Here is an 18,400-nt window from a genome sequence, read left to right on the forward strand (position 1 = left end):
CATTTTAAGATTGTTTTGCAGCAAATTCCATGCTGTGGGCGCAGCATACACAAAAGCCTTCTTGCCCAGTTCCGTACGGACATTTGGGACATCCAACAAGATAAAGTCCTGTGAGCGTAGGGAGTACTGTCCATTGCTCCTATGCTTAATGAGGACACTTAGATAGAGTGGGACCAGTCCAGTAATTACCTTATATATAAAGGTGCACCAATGACAGAGCCTTTGGGTGGTCAAAGAAGGCCAACCTACCCTTGAGTAGAGCTCACAGTGGTGAGTCAGAGCTCTGCAGTTATTAATGAACCTCAAGGAAGCGAAGTTAATAGCAGTGAGCCTTCGACCGTATTACTTGCCGAGGGAATTCTCGCATGCCATTGTTGTCTGTGTTTACGTGCCACCATGAGCCCTCCCGGACGTAGCATGTGACATCATTCACTCTACAATTTCAAGGCTCCAAACTCAACACTCAGATGCTTTTTTTGCGATAACTGGTGACTTCAACCACACAACACTGGATTCTACCCTCACAAACTTCTACCAGTTTGTTGATTGCCCGACTAGGAAAAACAGGACAATACACCTCATGTATGCAAACGTGAGGGATGCATACAGCGACAGCCCCTACCCCCTACCCCCACTAGGAAAATCAGATCACAACCTCGTTCACCTGCAACCAATGTACACACCAAAAGTGCAGAGGCTTCCGTGTGACACGCACTTTCAGGAAGTGGACACCAGGAGCAGATGAGGCTTTGAGAGACTGTTTTGAGTCCACTGACTGGAATGTACTACAGAATGGTGATTTGGAGGAGGCCACACATTGCATGACTGACTACCTGAACTTCTGTATGGACGTTGTTGTTCCCACAAGAACTGTGCGCTGCTTTCCAAACAACAAGCCTGGATAACCAGCAATGTCAAGGCCCTTCTAAACAGGAAAAAGATGGCTTTCAAAGAGGGGAACCAGGCAGAGCTGAGGCAAGTGCAGGGTGACCTCAAAGTCAGGCTGAAAGAGGCCAAGGAGGATTACAGGAAGAAGGTGGAACAGAAGCTGCAGGAGAACAATATGAAGGAGGTCTGGGATGGAATGAAGACCATCACTGGCCTGAGGAAAAGCAGCAGCTCTGTGGAGGGAGATCTGGACAGGGCGAACCAGTTGAAGCAGTTTTACAACAGGTTTGATTGCCCTGCTCCAGCTTCAATGGAAGCGGCCTGTCCCACATCACCCCCAGACGCTGCTCTTGCTAGCTTAACGGCCCAATTCACATCCCCCCTCTCTCACTTTCAGTGCAGCACATCTCCTCCCCCCAGCGTGACCAAGACCAGTGCTTTTAACACCATCCAACCCCCCAGACTGAGTGACAAGCTCCTGCAGATGGGTGTGGATGCCCACCTAGTATCCTGGATTGCAGACTACCTGACAGCGGCCACAGTTTGTCAGACTGAAGGACTGTCTCTCCAACACTGTAATCAGCAGCACCGGTGCTCCACAGGGAACAGTGCTCTCTCCAGTCCTGATCACCCTGTACACGTCTGACTTCTGCTACAACACGGAGTCATGCCACATGCAAAAGTTTTCAGATGATACTGCAATTGTGGGATGTATCAGGGATGGGCGGGAGGAGGAATACAGGAGCCTGGTGGAGGACTTTGTGCAATGGTGCAGACTCAACCACCTACAACTCAACCGACCAAGACCAATAAGATGGTGGTAGATTTCAGGAGGTCTAAGCCTGCTCTGCTGCCAGCCACCATCGAGGGGGTCAATGTGGAGGTGGTGAACACATACAAGTACTGGGCGTACATCTGGACGATAAACTGGACTGGTCAGTCAACACTGAAGCAATATACAAGAAAGGGCAGAGCAGGCTATACTTCCTGAGGAGGCTGCGGTCCTTCAATGTCTGCAGCAAGCTCCTCTGGATGTTTTACCAGTCTGTTGTTGCCAGCGTCCTCTTCTATGCTGTGGCATGCTGGGGAGGAAGCACTAAGAAGAGGGATGCTGGGCGACTGAACAAGGTAAGGAAGGCTGGCTCTGTTGTGGGAGCTGATCTGGAGTGCATCACCTCAGTATCAGACAAAAGGACCCTGAACAAGCTACACAGCATTCCGGACAATGACTGTCATACACTCTACAGCACTATCATACAGCAGAAGAGCTTGATCAGCTGGAGACTACGCTCCATGACATGCACAACATATTGAGGAAATAATTTGTACCCAGGGCCATACAACTGTACAATGCTTCACTGAAAGGAAAAGGAGAGTTGGACTTCTATGCATAGTATATCTGCACCTCCACACTCTTATACACTTACATGGCATGGCTTACATTTCTACCCTCTCTTTTTGTCCATATATTGGACCAATGACTAATGTCTGCACCCATATCTAACTATCCTTGCACTGCTGCTATAACTCTTATATTACTATGTTATGTTTATTTTAATTGTCCATATATTTATACTAGTACTGTTATTACTATGCTTACTTTGTACTGTACATATTTATTGCTGGTCACTAGAATTTAATCTTGCACTGTTGCACTGTTGGACTTATTTGCACTACCAACTTGACACACACCTCATACTGGATCACAGTACCAATCCTCAGTACATTCATGCACATCTTTATCTGTATTTTACTGCTCCGTTAGTCATGTTGATTTGTTGCTTTGCTTTGTATTTTCCTGTTTACATTGTAGTGTATGTTGTGTATGTTGCAGAGCTGCCAACTGTCACGCTTTCGGCGTGTGACACACGATTTTGCTTGTTTACACACGCACTCACGCCATACATCCATTTTCTCACGCAAAACAAAATCTGATTTTGGGCTGAGACTAGTTCGTTCCTTTTAAAACTCCCCAACGGCTAAGAAGCGCCACTGTACAGTAGGCTAACCCTATTCGTTGCATAGACATCCAAGTTTGCGACAGAAGGAGAGACCCGCGGGAGAAAATCTCAATCTGGTCGGAGAACTATAGGTATGTTGACAATGTCACAAATCATAGGCCTATCATTAATTAAGAATTCACTCTCTTAAACTTAACATCTTGAAAGAAATCAGTTTGTGTGGATGAACTTGATTCCCTAGCCTACATGTTAACTTTAGACATCGCACTGTTTTGTTTGCTGGAACGTGTGGATAAATGGAGAGCTAAATCATAGTGCTCACTAAAATCACAAAGGAACATTGCAAGACACTCATCTCTTATATGATCCCTGAAAGATTTTCTTCAACTTGTTAGTGTTTTGAACATGTATTTTATCTAATGACACAGAAAGCAAAATTAATTGCATCCACATATGTCATGCATCTTTTATTTCACTCGCGTAAAACCGTCAGATAGAAAGCCACCTCACGTATTTCTTAAAGCGACAGGCACTCAATTACACACACCACTAATGCACTCTCAATTAGACCTAGCCCTACACACCTTTTAAAAAATATAATAGGCCTATGAGTAAGTGTAATAGTCTTTAAATCACTATACAAATGACTTTTTTTTTTAGCTACTAATAATTATGCAGATTGTAAAATACTAAACACTATCAACAAAATGTACAGTTATAAGAATTCCAAAATATATGATAGAGAAACATATGACCATCATTTTCTGTGTGTGTGTGGAGGGTCGAGCAGAATCTTATGGCCACTGGTGTGAATGATCACACAATATTCAATATTAGGTTACTGATGATTAAATCACCAAATACACTAAAATAGTTTTTTTTAAAAGTATCGAAAAAGTATCGAAATCTTTTGACTCTTGACTTAGTATCCGGATCGAAACAATAATTTTGGTATCGTGACGCGTGCGGGACAAACTTTTGGTCACCCCCGACAGAATCTCACTCCAAGGTTTTTTGAAAAGTTGGCAGCTCTGATGTTGTGTGTGGTGTCTTAAGCTGCTGGGACCTTGAATTTCCCCTTGGGGATCAATAAAGTATCTATCTATCCATCCATCCATCCACTACATAAACAAAAGGTAGCCTGCTAAACTATGGCATGTTTGCTAATATAAGGCCAGTTCAAACCCAAGATTCACGACGAGACGAGCTAAACATCTAGATCTAGAACTAAACCCGGTCAACATATTGCAGCATTCTTTCTAAAAGATGGTTTCCATAACAACGGCCAGATCAACTAGCACACTCAAAAAAATGATCATTGGTCCTAATACACTTTAGATACTAATTTTAAGTAAAATGTAACTGAAATGCATTAAGTCAAGAGTTTATTCGAGCAAAACACATAAACACAATGTGAATGTTTTCAATGTAAACTGAATGTAAACAAATCAGGTATACCTTACTTGATTATATCCTTTAAGGCAGTTATGTGTGTGACACTCCAGCAAACTAGGTGGCGGTATGCACTGACTTGCCAGATAGCAAAGTTTAGTTGAATCAACATTTAAATATGGTTTGAAATATTGAAACTACGCTGAAGCCTGACGTTGAAGTGATATTGAAAGTGTCTCCTCTGTTTTACGTTGAATCAACGTTGGATTTTCAACTATACTGACACAGGTGATTGTGTGAAGTGCTGTCCCAAATACCTATCTGAGCCCATGTGGCAAAATACACGCACTCACTTAGCACCTGAAATCAATTAAGTCTGAGTTTAGTCATCAGGGCTCACATTGGCTGAATCTCAGTACAGCAGTTAGGGATTATGGGTAAGTGTTAGTTTCTTGTTTATAATGTTTTTTTTTTCTTCTAATAACTCTTTATTGCGTATTTTTGGGATATGTACAGTATGCCATAGAACAACTGACTGAACAGTCAACAAAAAATGACTGTGTAAGGGATTTGTCAAGATTACCACTATAGAGAAGACCATGATTAAAATACATTAACATTTTAGAGAAACCATATGTTTCTTCTTGGGTGTAATGCGAAATTGATTAGTTCTCAATTAGCATTCATCTGCACCCTTGGCAGTGTCACAAAGTTGGGCACTCAATGCTTACTCGCATTGGCCACGTTTCCCAGATTCGTTAAGAAGCTCTTTAGTGCTAAGAACTTCTTATGAGCGTTTTAAGAATGCTCCTAAGAAGTTCTTAGCACTTAGGAGCTTCTTAACGAATTTGGGAAACCCGGCCATTATGTGTCTGCAGAGGTGCTGTTGGAAAATCTAGATATCACATATTAGTGGGAAAGGGTTTCTAATATAGTGTTATTGGGGAGGGAATTTTCTGGGCCCCCCTTCCACCAGTGCTAGCTCTGCCCATATTGAAGCTGTAGCAATTGGACTAATTAAACTAAAAATTACTTTATATTCCCAACTTCACGGCTTGGGTTTGTATGCTTGTTCCTAGGAGGCAGGAACAATGCAACGGGCCTTAACCCTTCCCAAGTTGCACATCTACAGAACTGCAATACTAAAATTTAAGTATGCAGGCTGCAAAGGGTTAACTTCCATGCACTTTATTAAGCTGTTGTGGATGGTCATCTACTTAACGGTTTGTGGCACCAATAAACAATTACTCGAAAATATGATAACCGTATAGCCTTTAGCGTCACTGCCACCTAGTTGTATTTTATTTCAAGATTATATTTCAATATGCAGTATGCGTGTATGCGTGTATACAATCTCTTTAAGAATATGTTGACTGGGGCTGTTGCATTCTGGGAACAAGCTTTACATGCAAGCACATAGGGGTTATGTAAAACTTCACCTTAACATAAGGTGTCCATTTAACTACAATTTATTTGATTCATTCACATTAAGCCAACCTGATAAAAATACATACTATTGAACTCTACCTTTTACATTCAACTTATGCAATATAATTACGTGGAAAATTGTTATGTAATTAAATCACATAAAGTCAACATTTTAGGCTTGATTCTTTTTTTGAGTGCAGACTGCTGGCGTGTAGTCACTAGTTCTAAGCCCGTAAGCTAGCGAACAAAGTCACCATGTTTAGCTAATGTCAAACAGTCCAAAACATTACGTTCCTGTGTGTGCTGCACTGATTGAACAAATACCATAGATCTCCGCGTTCACCCTTTTTGGATTGAGTGAGTTACGTCGCGCCATTAAAGCTGAGGTAAAACGTTACCTTTTTTAACTCAACAGATGAGACTATGGCAATGCAGTAGCCTACCTATGTTTACTTCGGTAGCTGATCAATAGTTATGGTTATAGTTATACTTATGGTTATAGTTATTTAGCAGACGCTATAATATAAAGCTAGTCTCCTTATGCTTTCTCATTAAGTAAACAAAACAGCCAGTGAAATCAGGCGTGTTCTTACCATTCAAGAGCCAATGACACCTTAAATTGCCTGTGAGCTTTGCATCTGAATGGTGATAGGCTCTCCGTCCACAGAAATTCTGCCTGAACTGCTGAAAACGCTTGGATTTCTTTTTGTTCTCCTTACAAATCACCATCAATAGTAATAATAGTAACAAATATAGCTGCAAGCAGCAATGTGGGGGCCAAGCAGGCAGGTCAAAAGGCTAGAGTTGCCACGGTAACTCAATGCTGTTAAGTCAGGTATATAGTTTTAAGCAGTCACAAGAATGTTGATGTCAAACAACCAAAGATTGTCCGAGATGCAAGCCCACTTCCTGTTCGGCGGCTTCGCCGCCAATTTCGATTGGCTGTTGCGGGCGAACGGTTTAAGATATCGTTCCGAAAAGCAAGGCCTATATTCGACTCGGGCTGAAGATTATCTGTGTGAAGTTTCATGAAGATCGGACACATTTTGCGACCTGTGGAAATGTTTAAGGGCTTTTCATTAAATCCAATATGGCGGCCGAATTAAATATGTTGATGTCACAAATTGTGCTGGGTCAGCCTAAGGACCTCCCACAATATAACCAGACACCAGTAGCAAGTTTTAATTCCAAACACATCAACAGCTGAAGGCCCAAAATGCCTTTTTCTTAATTGCAGCACCCCCTAGAGGTCAAAGGTCACCAAATTTATTGAGCCTCCTCCTGACGGGGTCCTGAGTCCGTGTACCATGTTTGGTTTTGATGCGTGCAAGAGTTGCTGAAATATGAGCCCACTTCCTGTTTGGCTGTTATGGGCCAACGGTAAAAGTTCCGAAGAAACAAAGCACGAGCTGAATAGGGCATGGTCTGAGGATGCTCTGTGTCCAGTTTGGTGTCGATCGTTCAAAATTTGTGAACGAAATTACTTTTGAAGTGTTTTTCATATAATCCAAAATGGCGGGAAATCCATCATGGCGGAAAATGACATCATAGGGTGCGTTGAACTTGGGCAGGTCCAAGGATTCCAGCGATACCCGACTTTTGAAAATTGGACTAACGGGTCAAAAGTTAAGTGTGTGAACGCACGTCCAACTTTGACCTGTTGATGGCGCTAGAGGGTTCAAGGTGCCGAAATGAAACTTGGTGACATGAGTGATGGGACAGTCCGAATCAGTGTGCCAAATTTCACAACTTTCCCGTAGTTGGTTCTATGGGCTGCCATTGACTCCCATGGCGGATTCATAATAATAATACTAAGAAAACTAAGAAACACAATGGGGTCCTCGCAGCTTCGCTGCTTGGCCCCCAAATATATAGCAAAAGATCTAAGCTTTCTCGTGATGCCACTTGCATGTTTCTAGGATAAAAACTTTTGGAGTGTCAGACGTGTATCAGACGTGATGACTGTGGCTTCCCGTAACTCCATGGGCAGGAAATGAGAGCAGTATAAGGTGGGAAATAGCCATTTTGTAGTGAGATAACCATATGATTGAATATTTATGAATTTAACTAAATAACCTCAAATTTAAGATTAATAACAAACACAGTTTGTCTATGATCAGTTCTGCTCAATAAAATTCAATTAATCAATCATATTAATATTAATAATAGCAATAGAAAATCAGCAATAATCACTCATAATGATAATAATAAAAAGGTTATAGACTTGTCCAAGCCTATTGCTTCTCTAAACATGAGTTTGTGTCAAGAAGAGTCAACTGTCACAACCTGGGCAGGCTCGGTTTTACAGAAGATTCTACGCCAAGACGCCTATCTTTCCAGGTTTGATCTTACCTCCCGTGAAAATAAAAAATCCGACAAAAGTGGCGCACAGTCTAACGATGTCTTTGGCCACTGCTGTGAACTTTGGAGACCACCAGACCTGTATGAATCTGTTCCTCATCTTTTCCACTCCCACGTGTCCAAGCGAATGAATTTGCGCTGCCAGATATGGCAGAAGACTTTCTGGAGCCACTGTTCGTGATCCAAACATCCACACGTTGTCATCATGGAGCTTCGCTGCATCTTCAATCCAAGTCCACTTTTCTTCTCGGCTTGCACTGTTCTGCATGTCCATGATGTTGACCAAACATTCCTGGTTTCCTTCCTCAGAAGTTTCCTTGACCTCCTTTGGTGTTTGCTTGACCTTCTTTGTCACTCTTCTCATGCTTTTCTCATCGTCATTTTCAAAAAATGTCCTGTTACCGTTAGATCTGTCCATGTTTCTATTTTCATGTCCATCATAATTTTCATTGTCATTGTGATTGTCATTGTCATTGTCATCCTCATCCGAGCCATCATCTCTCCTCCGATCGCTTGACTCGTCTTGGCGGCCTCTGTATTGGTGCTTTGGTTTTTCCCTGCAATTCTTCTTCCAGTGTCCCGCTTTCCCACAGCCAAAGATTCTGGCAGTAAACAGAGGATTTTGATCTGCTCTTGTCCAGCCTGAGCTGCCGGGCAAAATTCAAATTTCCCGGAAGTTCAGGCAGGGTTCACCCAGCCTACCCAGTTGTGGTAAATGAGCCTAACTCCCATCTGAATCTCAGGCAGCAAGCCCTGGAGATATTGACTCTTCAGGGCACTCTCAGTGGCTGCTGCAACGGTGTCGGAGTCGTGATTCATTCCACCATATTGCAGGTAAGCTTCAACAAAACGGTTCCCATAGGCGTCCACCGACTCCCCTTCTTGTTGTAGAATGGCAGTAACTCTGGACCAGTCGACCGTTGATCTGGATTGTTGTCGTAGCCACTGGCGAATTTCTTCCCAACCTGCGTCCAGGTCCAGATTTTCTCCTAACACCTGCATGACTGTGGTCCGGAGCAATTCTCTCTCCCTCACATTCAGCAGACGGTGCAAGATCTTCAGGGCGTCCAGTGGATGCAGGTCTCTCATCTCCTTGCGTTCTTTTATCTTCGCCCAGGTACCCCGTCCTGCGTCCCGAGGGTGTTGTACAGCCTTATAGACAGGTCATTTGTTAGAACTATTGGACCTAGTTTTTGGAAAAAGTCTTCTCAATGGATTCCTCGTCAGAACCCCTATTGGAACAGATTAAGACTTGGGGCATATTACATTTTGGCCAAAAATTCAATATGGCCACCGTAGGGGCAATTCCATATCAGTTGGAACAGGTCCGACACCATGGTCCTCAGTTTTTCCTGATTTTGGTCCAAATGTTCTTCCATGTCTCATTAGAAGAAAACCAACATTTTAGCTAGGTATCTTGTTTAGTTTCTGAGATATGGCTCTTCAAATGTGGATAGACGTGTCCTAAAAAAAAGGCTGGAAATGCCTGTGTTGCTCATTAAATACAGGCATTTTCAGCCTTTTTTTAAGGACACGTCTATCCACATTTGAAGAGCCATATCTCAGGGACACAACGATTTCATGAACTCAACTCAAGGTAACAGGTAACACAAAACACAATTAACAGGATATCGCAATACTTTCAGTAAATAAATCAATTCAAGCTAAAATTGAAGGCTAGTGAGCCTGATCTATTAGCCTACCAGAGCTTTTCTTCAAATGACGTTAATACTTTTTAGAAATATGTCACCTGGTGTAGCCTAAAACTTACCCTTCAACCCTGATTTGCATTTGTATAGCCTTCCCTAGAGTTAGGAGGAGGGGATCATGGGGGAATGTATGAACAAGGCCCACGTCAATTTCTGCCAATTCACGGCAGTTTTCAGGGTTGCCTGCAAATTGCTGTGAACAGCCATAAACCTGAACTTCCACAACAATCTACAGTGTCGCATACTGTCGGAAATCCCACTTTTCATGCAGTTAAGCGCACTTGTAGCTCTGCTCTGACATGTAAATAAAGATAACAAAACTTCATAAATTACTTAACTCCACAGAAAACACTGTGTGTGTGTGTGTGTGTGTGTGTGTGTGTGTGTGTGTGTGTGTGTGTAGTGGTAGTGATGAGATTAAAGATAGCAGGTATTGTTTGTGTGTGTTTGTTTGTTTGTTTGTAGTGGTGGTGATAAGGTTAAAGATAGCAGGTAGTGAGTGAGTGTGTGTGTGTGTGTGTATTTGTAGTGGTAGTGATGAGATTAAAGATAACAGGTTGTGTGTGTGTGTGTATGTGCGTGCGTGCGTGCGTGCGTGCGTGCGTGCGTGCGTGTGTGTGTGTGTGTGAGAAAGACAGTGAGTGAGAGAGTAGAGGATTGGTGATTACTATTCAGATGTTAAACTCTGTTACAGGCTGAATAGCTGTATTCTGACCTATAAGAGCTGTTCCTATCTGGCCTCTGTACTGAAGACATCACACTCATCAAATCTCAGATGGCTGGGCCTGTGTGGCAATGAGCTGCTGGACTCAGGAGTGGAACTTTTATGTTCTGCTATTTGTCATCACAACTGCAAACTGGAGACACTAGAGTAAGCATCACTTCGTGTGTGTGTGTGTGTGCAGGGCTGGACTGGGACCAAAAAACGGCCCGGGCATTTTTGGCCATAGTGGCCCACCATGATAATTTACACGATAAAACATATGTGCACACTGTTTTGTTTGTAAAAAAATATTTAAGTAAACCGCAGTAGCCTGCATCGAAGCGAGTATAGGCTAGCCTACCCTTGCTAAAAAAAATATTGATTATTATTATACTCTCTCTCACACACACACACACACACACACACACACACACTAGAGTGACCTTTAAACCAGCAAGGATGAGGTTGTGCACAAAACTCATATACTATTAAATGCTTCACTAAATAAAACCTGCTATAATTTATGTTGAGCATTTGCACAGTTTTAGCCAACAATTCACCTTGATACTATTTAGTGAAGATGTATAGGCTACATCCCAAAACATTTTCATTGTTAATTCCATGGGCTATCACCATTACTGTTTCATTCCATGCGTCTGACTGCATGTCTGTGTGTATGGGTGTCTGCTTGTCGCAAAGAAATTTGATAGTTGTTGTACTGCGTCAAGATTGACAACAATTTCGACCAATCGTGACTGTCTTAAGATTTCAGAAGGTTGGCGGGCCGACAACTCGTTAATTTGATGGGTATCGCAATTCAAATGCATGCGAGAGGGGTAGGCCTACACAGAAACCACACAAAAAGACGCGCTCACACTATAAAACGTTGTTTTGCTTAACTGGGTGCTGAATCCTACATAGTAGGCAGGTTAATACATCTAAAAGAAGCAAGGGGAAGAAGCAGTCGCAGATTTCAAACTTTTAATTGTTCGTTGTGCGCCCAAAACGTTCAGGCAACATTTCGGCTACTTCTTACCTGCCTCAGTAGCTATTCTGACCTCCTCCTCAATCTGTCCCTGCTGGGTCACGTCTCTCACCTCTTCCTCCTCCTCCGAATCAATTTGAATAGCTATTCCTTCCTCTGTGTAACTACTCTGTTGCACACTCGCATGTGCCTCTCTGAAGCCTGCACTCGGTGCTGCTTCTGCACTGCTGCAATATGTCGACGGCCCTGTTTGAACTTGTGGTGGCAAACATTTCTGTAATTTTAGCACATTTTTGCTGCATCAACTTGTAGGCTTTTGCCTTTTATCTCGCAACTTCTCTGCGCCCCCCTTGCGCTTTTGTGGTTTGTCTTCGTACATTTTTATATACGGACGGTCTCAAACTCCGGTCGAACTCCAGTCAAGAGGGAGATGAGGCCGGGAGGGAGATAGGGAGGGCCCTGAGATTTCATTGGACTAGCCCAATGTCCATTAAAGCAGTCAACCAATGGGCCGCGATTCGCCACCGTTGTGGCCGTACGCTATATAAATGAGCCTAATAATTATTATTAAATTGACAGCCTCGGCCCAAATATATGCGTCGGCCCACCGGGCATTGCCCGGTATGCCCTATGGCCAGTCCATGCCTGTGTGTGTGTGTGTGTGTGTGTGTGTGTGTGTGTGTGTGTGTGTGTGTGTGTGTGTGCGCGCGTGTGCGCGTGTGTGTGTATACGGGTGTGTGTGTGTGTGTGTTGGTCAGTCTAGGAAAGTGAGTGTGTTGTGGGTGTGGGGTTAAAACAGGTCAGGTATTTGTTGGTTTGTGTGTGGAATTGGGGAGGGTTAAACACAGCAGAGTATGTATGTGTGTGTGTGTGTATGTGTGTTTGTATGTTTGTAGTGGTGGTGATGAGTTGAAAGATAGCAGGTAGTTTGTGTGTGTGTGTGTGTGTGTGTGTGTGTGTGTGTGTAGTGGTGGTGATGAGTTGAAAGATAGCAGGTAGTTTGTGTGTGGTGGTTGGGGTGTGTTTGTTTTGTGTGTGTGTGTGTGTGTGTGTGTGTGTGTGTGTGTGTGTGTGTGTGTGTGTGTGTGTGTGTGTGTGTGTGTGTGTGTGTGTGAAAGTGAGTGAGAGAGAGTAGAGGATTGGTGATTAATATTCAGATGTGTAACTCTGTTTCAGGCTGATTAAATGTAATCTGACTAATAAGAGCTGTTCCTATCTGGCCTCTGCACTTAAGTCTCCCTCCTCAAATATCACAATGCTGGACCTGATGGTCAATCCCTGGATTAGTGCATCAGCTCTAGAACCGCTCTTTGCTCTAGTGACAGACCGACGCTGTAAACTGAGGTATCTAAGGTGAGTAAATATCCTGTATCCTGTAACATGCCTGTCTTTTAATTTCTGTCCTCTCTCTCTTCTGTCTGTTTCTCTGTGTCCTATGCTTTTAGTCATCCATCCATCTTTCATCCCTTGCATTCTCTCTACCTGTTTTCTCTCAAAACTGTTATCTCTCTCTCTCTCTCTCTCTCTCTCTCCCTTCTTCTTGCCCTCCCTCTCTGGCCCAATCCCAATGTCCGGACTCACAGACTTCATATGGGCTTAGGGCTGTCTCAATGTCGAATAACAATGGGCTTGAGGCCTTGATCACAAACTTATCGAGCCCTTTCTGTGAGTCTTCATCGATGCAGACTTAACCTAAGGAAATTACCCACAGTTCAAAGTGTTGTGATGTTTACCGTGGAGATCATAGGAAAATCCGTAAATGACAAAGTTAAACAACATCACTACACACACGTGCATGGTGCAAATGTTAGCAACGTTTTTGTTATTAAACATTGGCAAGGTCCATGTGATCCCGTGAAGTGCTGCCCCAAATAACTATCTGAGCCTGTGTAGCCTCACACACTCAGCACCTGAGATCAATTAAGTCTGTGTGGCTTTAGTCCATAGTCCTCAGGGCTCACAATAGCCCCTTTCAGACCGTCGGGCCAAAAGCTGAGCTAGCCAGTCCATGCTAATTGCTTTAACACCTCTTGGCATGGTGCTTACTGCGGGCCAAATCGTGGGCTACTAGCCCCTGATTTCTGGCCCAACAAAATCATTGGACCAGTTGGGCTAGAGTCGGGCCAGAAGGTGGAGTCAACCCGTTGCTGTGTGTGGAGTCGAGAACCGAATTTAGAGAGAGCGGTTACGTCCATGTTAAAGATATTTGCCTGTCAGCAGGCTAACTCCGTCCAGAGATCACCATGTAGCACAGTTAAAAGTGAACTAACGTAACTAACTAACATAGACAAGCGTCCCACTAATTTAGGCTATTCCTGCCAGTGTGTTTCCTGCTATTGATACAACTATCGTACTCCTTGAACCTTATCCGTGAACCTCACATTTTCCAGTAGCCATAGATTTGTGGATTTGAACAAAGTCTTAGCAGGACTGTCTACTGCCTTCAAAATATTTTCTTTAGCCTACTCTACGCTCAGAGTTTGCCTACTGTCTACGGATTATACACACAGCCTTAGAAATGTTTTCTGCTCTTCGAGTAACGGTAAAATGTCATGTTACATAACACATTTAGATACACGTATGTTGTCTGTGCCATGTGTGTCTTTAGGAATCCACCGTCTTGGTTTAAAGAGATGAATTTAAGTGACATACACGTAAACGGACAATAAGTGGTGACTGACTACGATAGCACAGCATAGGAAAGAGATATGCGATTTTCTGCTTATCCTATTTGAAAAGATGTGGTAATGGTGTCATTCTCACAAGCGAGGGCGTGTCGAGGTGTAATGCGGAGAGGCTAATGGCCTGAAAGTCTGAAGGTGAGGCTTGTGGACCCAGGTTACTAGCACCAGTTGGCCCCCAAATTAGCCTGGCCCAGGCTGACCTGATTGGGCCTCTCTCTCTCTCTCTCTCTCTCTCTCTCCCTTCTTCCTGCCCACCCTCTCTTTCTTTCCAACCTTCTTTCATCCCCCTCTCTCTATCCCTTCATCCTTGCCCATCTTTCTCTCTCTCTTTCCAACCCCCTGACATCTCTTCATTTTTTCATTTTTAGTTTTTCTTTCTCTATTCTGTTTTTCTTACTCTCTTCCGTTTCCTTTGTGTCAATCCCTCTTTCATCCACCTCACCCACCTCTTTCACTCGTTCTTTTTAGCCTTAGCCTTAGTTGTTTCAAATGTGTTAAGGCGAGACACTGCAGGTGAAAACATTGTTTTTTGAGCACCGGTCAATTTCGAGTTTTTTTGCTAGTTTGCTACCTTAGCATGTATTCTACCACCCTACTACAACAGCAAAATGTAGGTGTTTATTTTATGACATTTTGTCTACTCGCGCCTATATATTTCTCCTAATTTCATCAAAAGTTCCCATTCTTAAGTGTCATGTACTACTGCGACTGTCTGTGTTTCAAGGCCGTTTTCTCCACACTCCATGCAAAGCATCTCCATTTCTGCAGCACCTACATATACCAAACTTTCTCGTCTCATTCCTAACTATATTCGGGAGAATTTGTTGATATACCATTCATGGCCTGATTTATATGACTTTTTATGCCTAAAAATAGGGCGAAAATCCATTTTTTAAGCCAATTGGCAGTATTTTCTAATTTACAGAGGATATTCATAATCCTCTCTGTTAATGTTTTGTTATTTGATATATTAACACAACAAAAAAATAATTTTCAACCTGTCTTTTTCCAATGGTCAGATTCTTCGCATCAGAATATATGCAAATTAGCACATATTTAATTAGATATAGCCTAATTAGCATATTTGTAAATAAAATTACAGAAAACTTGCAATACATTTTCTCCTATTTATGTGAGTATTTAACTGGTAAAGTTTCATGAAGATATCTTTAAGTTAAAAATGTTACCCTATTCACCTTAACTCATTGGCTGCCAGCGCTCCATACTGCCAAACGTTGTGCAGCATTTTGACTGTTTTTCCAAGATCCACCGAACAGTGAGCTTTATGACTATGTAACCACTGAAGGTACCCAATGAAAGAGTAGACTCTCCTCTTTCACTATAAAAAAGGTTTTATTTGTTTCTATCGTTTTAAGTTCTTTAGTAATCGGCAGTAGACCATGGGTTAGTTTTGCTAAAAACACCTGTTTTTGACCAAAAACTGGAGAAAACGATCTATTTGTGAAAATCAACTTTTTAACATTAGCATTTTGGGAGTATGTCAACCACGATTGCATTGTTATCTCGTCAGTGTCTTTAACGTTGCTAGGGACTCTGAACAGGATGGTAGCAAGCTAGCACTAGCAAAGTTGTTGTCAGTCTATATAGCAATATCCAATGTAAATGGATCATATCGTTCAAGTGTTTTCCATCCTTGATGTAGGAAGTAAGCATATTTATTCGCTGGACCGCATGCAAACTAGATCCACTGTGGTCAATTGGCATTGGTTTGCTATGTATGTCTCTGTATGTTGCTCTGGAGGCAGGTACTAATAATCCAAATGGTACTGGTGCCATCAAGCGGTTCAGATCGCTAGTACAGTGGCCCTCATTTATCAACAGAGCGTAGAAACCAGCGTATATCTGAGTGCAGAAATCATCTTACGACGGGGCTCACGTGTGATTCATCAAACTTTCTTATCACTCCAATTCCAGCGTAAGAATAAACGTGTGTTGATAAATGTGGCGGCTGTGATTTAAATATCACGCCCCTATATTATGCTCGTTTTAATGGCCTCGCCCCTAGAATTTACGACATGAAGGTGCATTATACGTCCAAAAGAGATCATTAATGATCTCGAGCCACAGTGACGTCCAGCTGAACCTTGTTAATTTTGACAGCTAGAAGCTGTCATCAAGGAAGGCGGGAAACTTAAGCGCAACAGACTTTATTTTCGCAGAGAGAATGCATCATACTATAAATACATTAATTACAAAACCGTGCGACACTGAAATTTGCCCTTTGAAAATAATTTTAAATATATATGCCTAGGCCTAATTCATGGCGTTTGCCAAAGAGAAAGTAATCATCGCCTATGGCTATTCTAAGCCATGACATGTGTCAATATAATATGCTACATTTCAGCAAATAGACTGCACATGTACAGGAAAGGTGTTATGTCCATCAATTCAACTATTCAATTTTCTAATGCACTGCCTATTTACTGCTGCGCAATGCTATGCTGCCTGAAAAACTTGCGTACACGAGTTGAGTCTAGACGTGAGATTTGAGCGTAGCCACCGATCACGTTCACATTGATAAATGCCATACTTTGTGTGGAAACAAGCGTACGCCTGTTTTACGCCTGTTTTTGGTCGTACTCACGTTTCATAAATGAGGGCCAGTCTGTTTACAAGCCTGATTTTTAGTGAAACTCTGCCATATCGTTCCCAAGCCCACCCATGAGCCCTCCCTATTGAACAACACAATTGACATCTAGACGTCAATGGCAGTCAATTCAAGTGTTTAAAATGATGTTTAAAGACGTCAATGGTAGTGAATGAGTGACAGAAGTGTGTTGAAGTTCTTTCTCATCTTTTACTCCTTGTGTGTGTGTTTGTTTGTGTCCTTCTGCCTCAGCCCACACCCCTCCCCCCTTTTCCTCTTGTCATCCATTTTCTTTCTTTAATATTTGTCTTTCTTTCTGTCTGTCATTCTGTTTCTTGGTTGTCATGCACACTGATTGATGATCCTATTCTCTACTCTATCCTGCAGAACTTATCATAGAAAAAAACTCAGGTGAAGTGTTGAGCCACGGCCCTGAGCTGGATGGGGTCTGTGGGGCAGGAACTCTTGACATAAGGGATGTGATCCCACACACACACACACACACACACACACACACACACACACACACACACACACACACACACACACACACACACAACTGAGGAGAACTCAACAAACACATACACACACACACACACCAGAAAATATCTGGGGAGAAACAGCCTTTAACTGAGGAAAGCTCAGCACACACACACACACACACACACACACACACACACACACACCAGAAAATATCTGGGGAGAAACAGCCTCTAACTGAGGAGAGCTTAGCACACACACACACACACACACACACACACACACACACACACACACACGCACACACACATCCACCCAACCACACACATACACACACACACACACACACACACACACACACACACACACACACACACACACACACACACACACACAACACACACACACACACACACACACACACACACACACACACACACACACACACACACACACACACACACACACCAGGGCAGTATAAAACCCTCCAGACCAGGAGTTTAATCACCAGGTTTTCCCCTGGTGACACACACACACTCTCTCCCTCACACACACACACACACACACACACACACATCCCAACTGAGGAGAGCTCAAAAACACACACACACACACACACACACACACACAGACACACACACCAACTGAGGAGAACTCAACAAACACACACACACACACACACACACACACACACACACACACACACACACACACACACACACACACACACATCCACCCAACCACACACATACACATACACACACTCACACTCACAGAGAATGTCTGGGGAGAAATATAGCATGGAAACAGCGTCTAACTGAGGAGAGCTCAACACACAGACGCACACACACACACACAGATACACACACATGCATACAAACACATGCACACACACATACGCATACACGCTCTCACAAACACACACATGCGCACACACACGCACACACGCACACACACACATGTAACTATATTGACACTGTTGTTGGTTTGTCACTGTTATCACTATCACATTCTCTTTTTTTCTGTAGTTGGTCATGACATGCATTGGCCACTAAGGTCATTACTTCATTCAGTGCAACATTGTATCAGATGAGTGCATTGCAGTAGAATCATAACTAAGGGCCCATGTGCCAAGTCTCAGTGTGTAAGTGCAACACTGTATCAGATGAGTGTATTGCAGTAGTGTCATAACTAAGGTCCC

At 42.9% G+C, this 18,400-nt stretch overlaps 1 protein-coding gene across 1 annotated transcript in view; it reads left to right on the forward strand.

Moving 5' to 3' along the window:
* LOC134080682 (protein NLRC3-like) overlaps positions 1-17,551 on the forward strand; it is a 45,285-nt gene extending 27,734 nt beyond the window's left edge. The window contains exons 7-9 of the mRNA XM_062537247.1: positions 10,434-10,610; positions 12,604-12,780; positions 17,107-17,551. Coding sequence (XP_062393231.1) covers positions 10,434-10,610; positions 12,604-12,780; positions 17,107-17,134 — 382 coding nt within the window. The 3' untranslated portion in view covers positions 17,135-17,551. The remainder of the gene's footprint in view (positions 1-10,433; positions 10,611-12,603; positions 12,781-17,106) is intronic.
* Positions 17,552-18,400: the final 849 nt, after the last annotated feature.

Source organism: Sardina pilchardus, chromosome 1, assembly GCF_963854185.1.
Source record: "Sardina pilchardus chromosome 1, fSarPil1.1, whole genome shotgun sequence".
NCBI lineage: Eukaryota > Metazoa > Chordata > Actinopteri > Clupeiformes > Clupeidae > Sardina > Sardina pilchardus.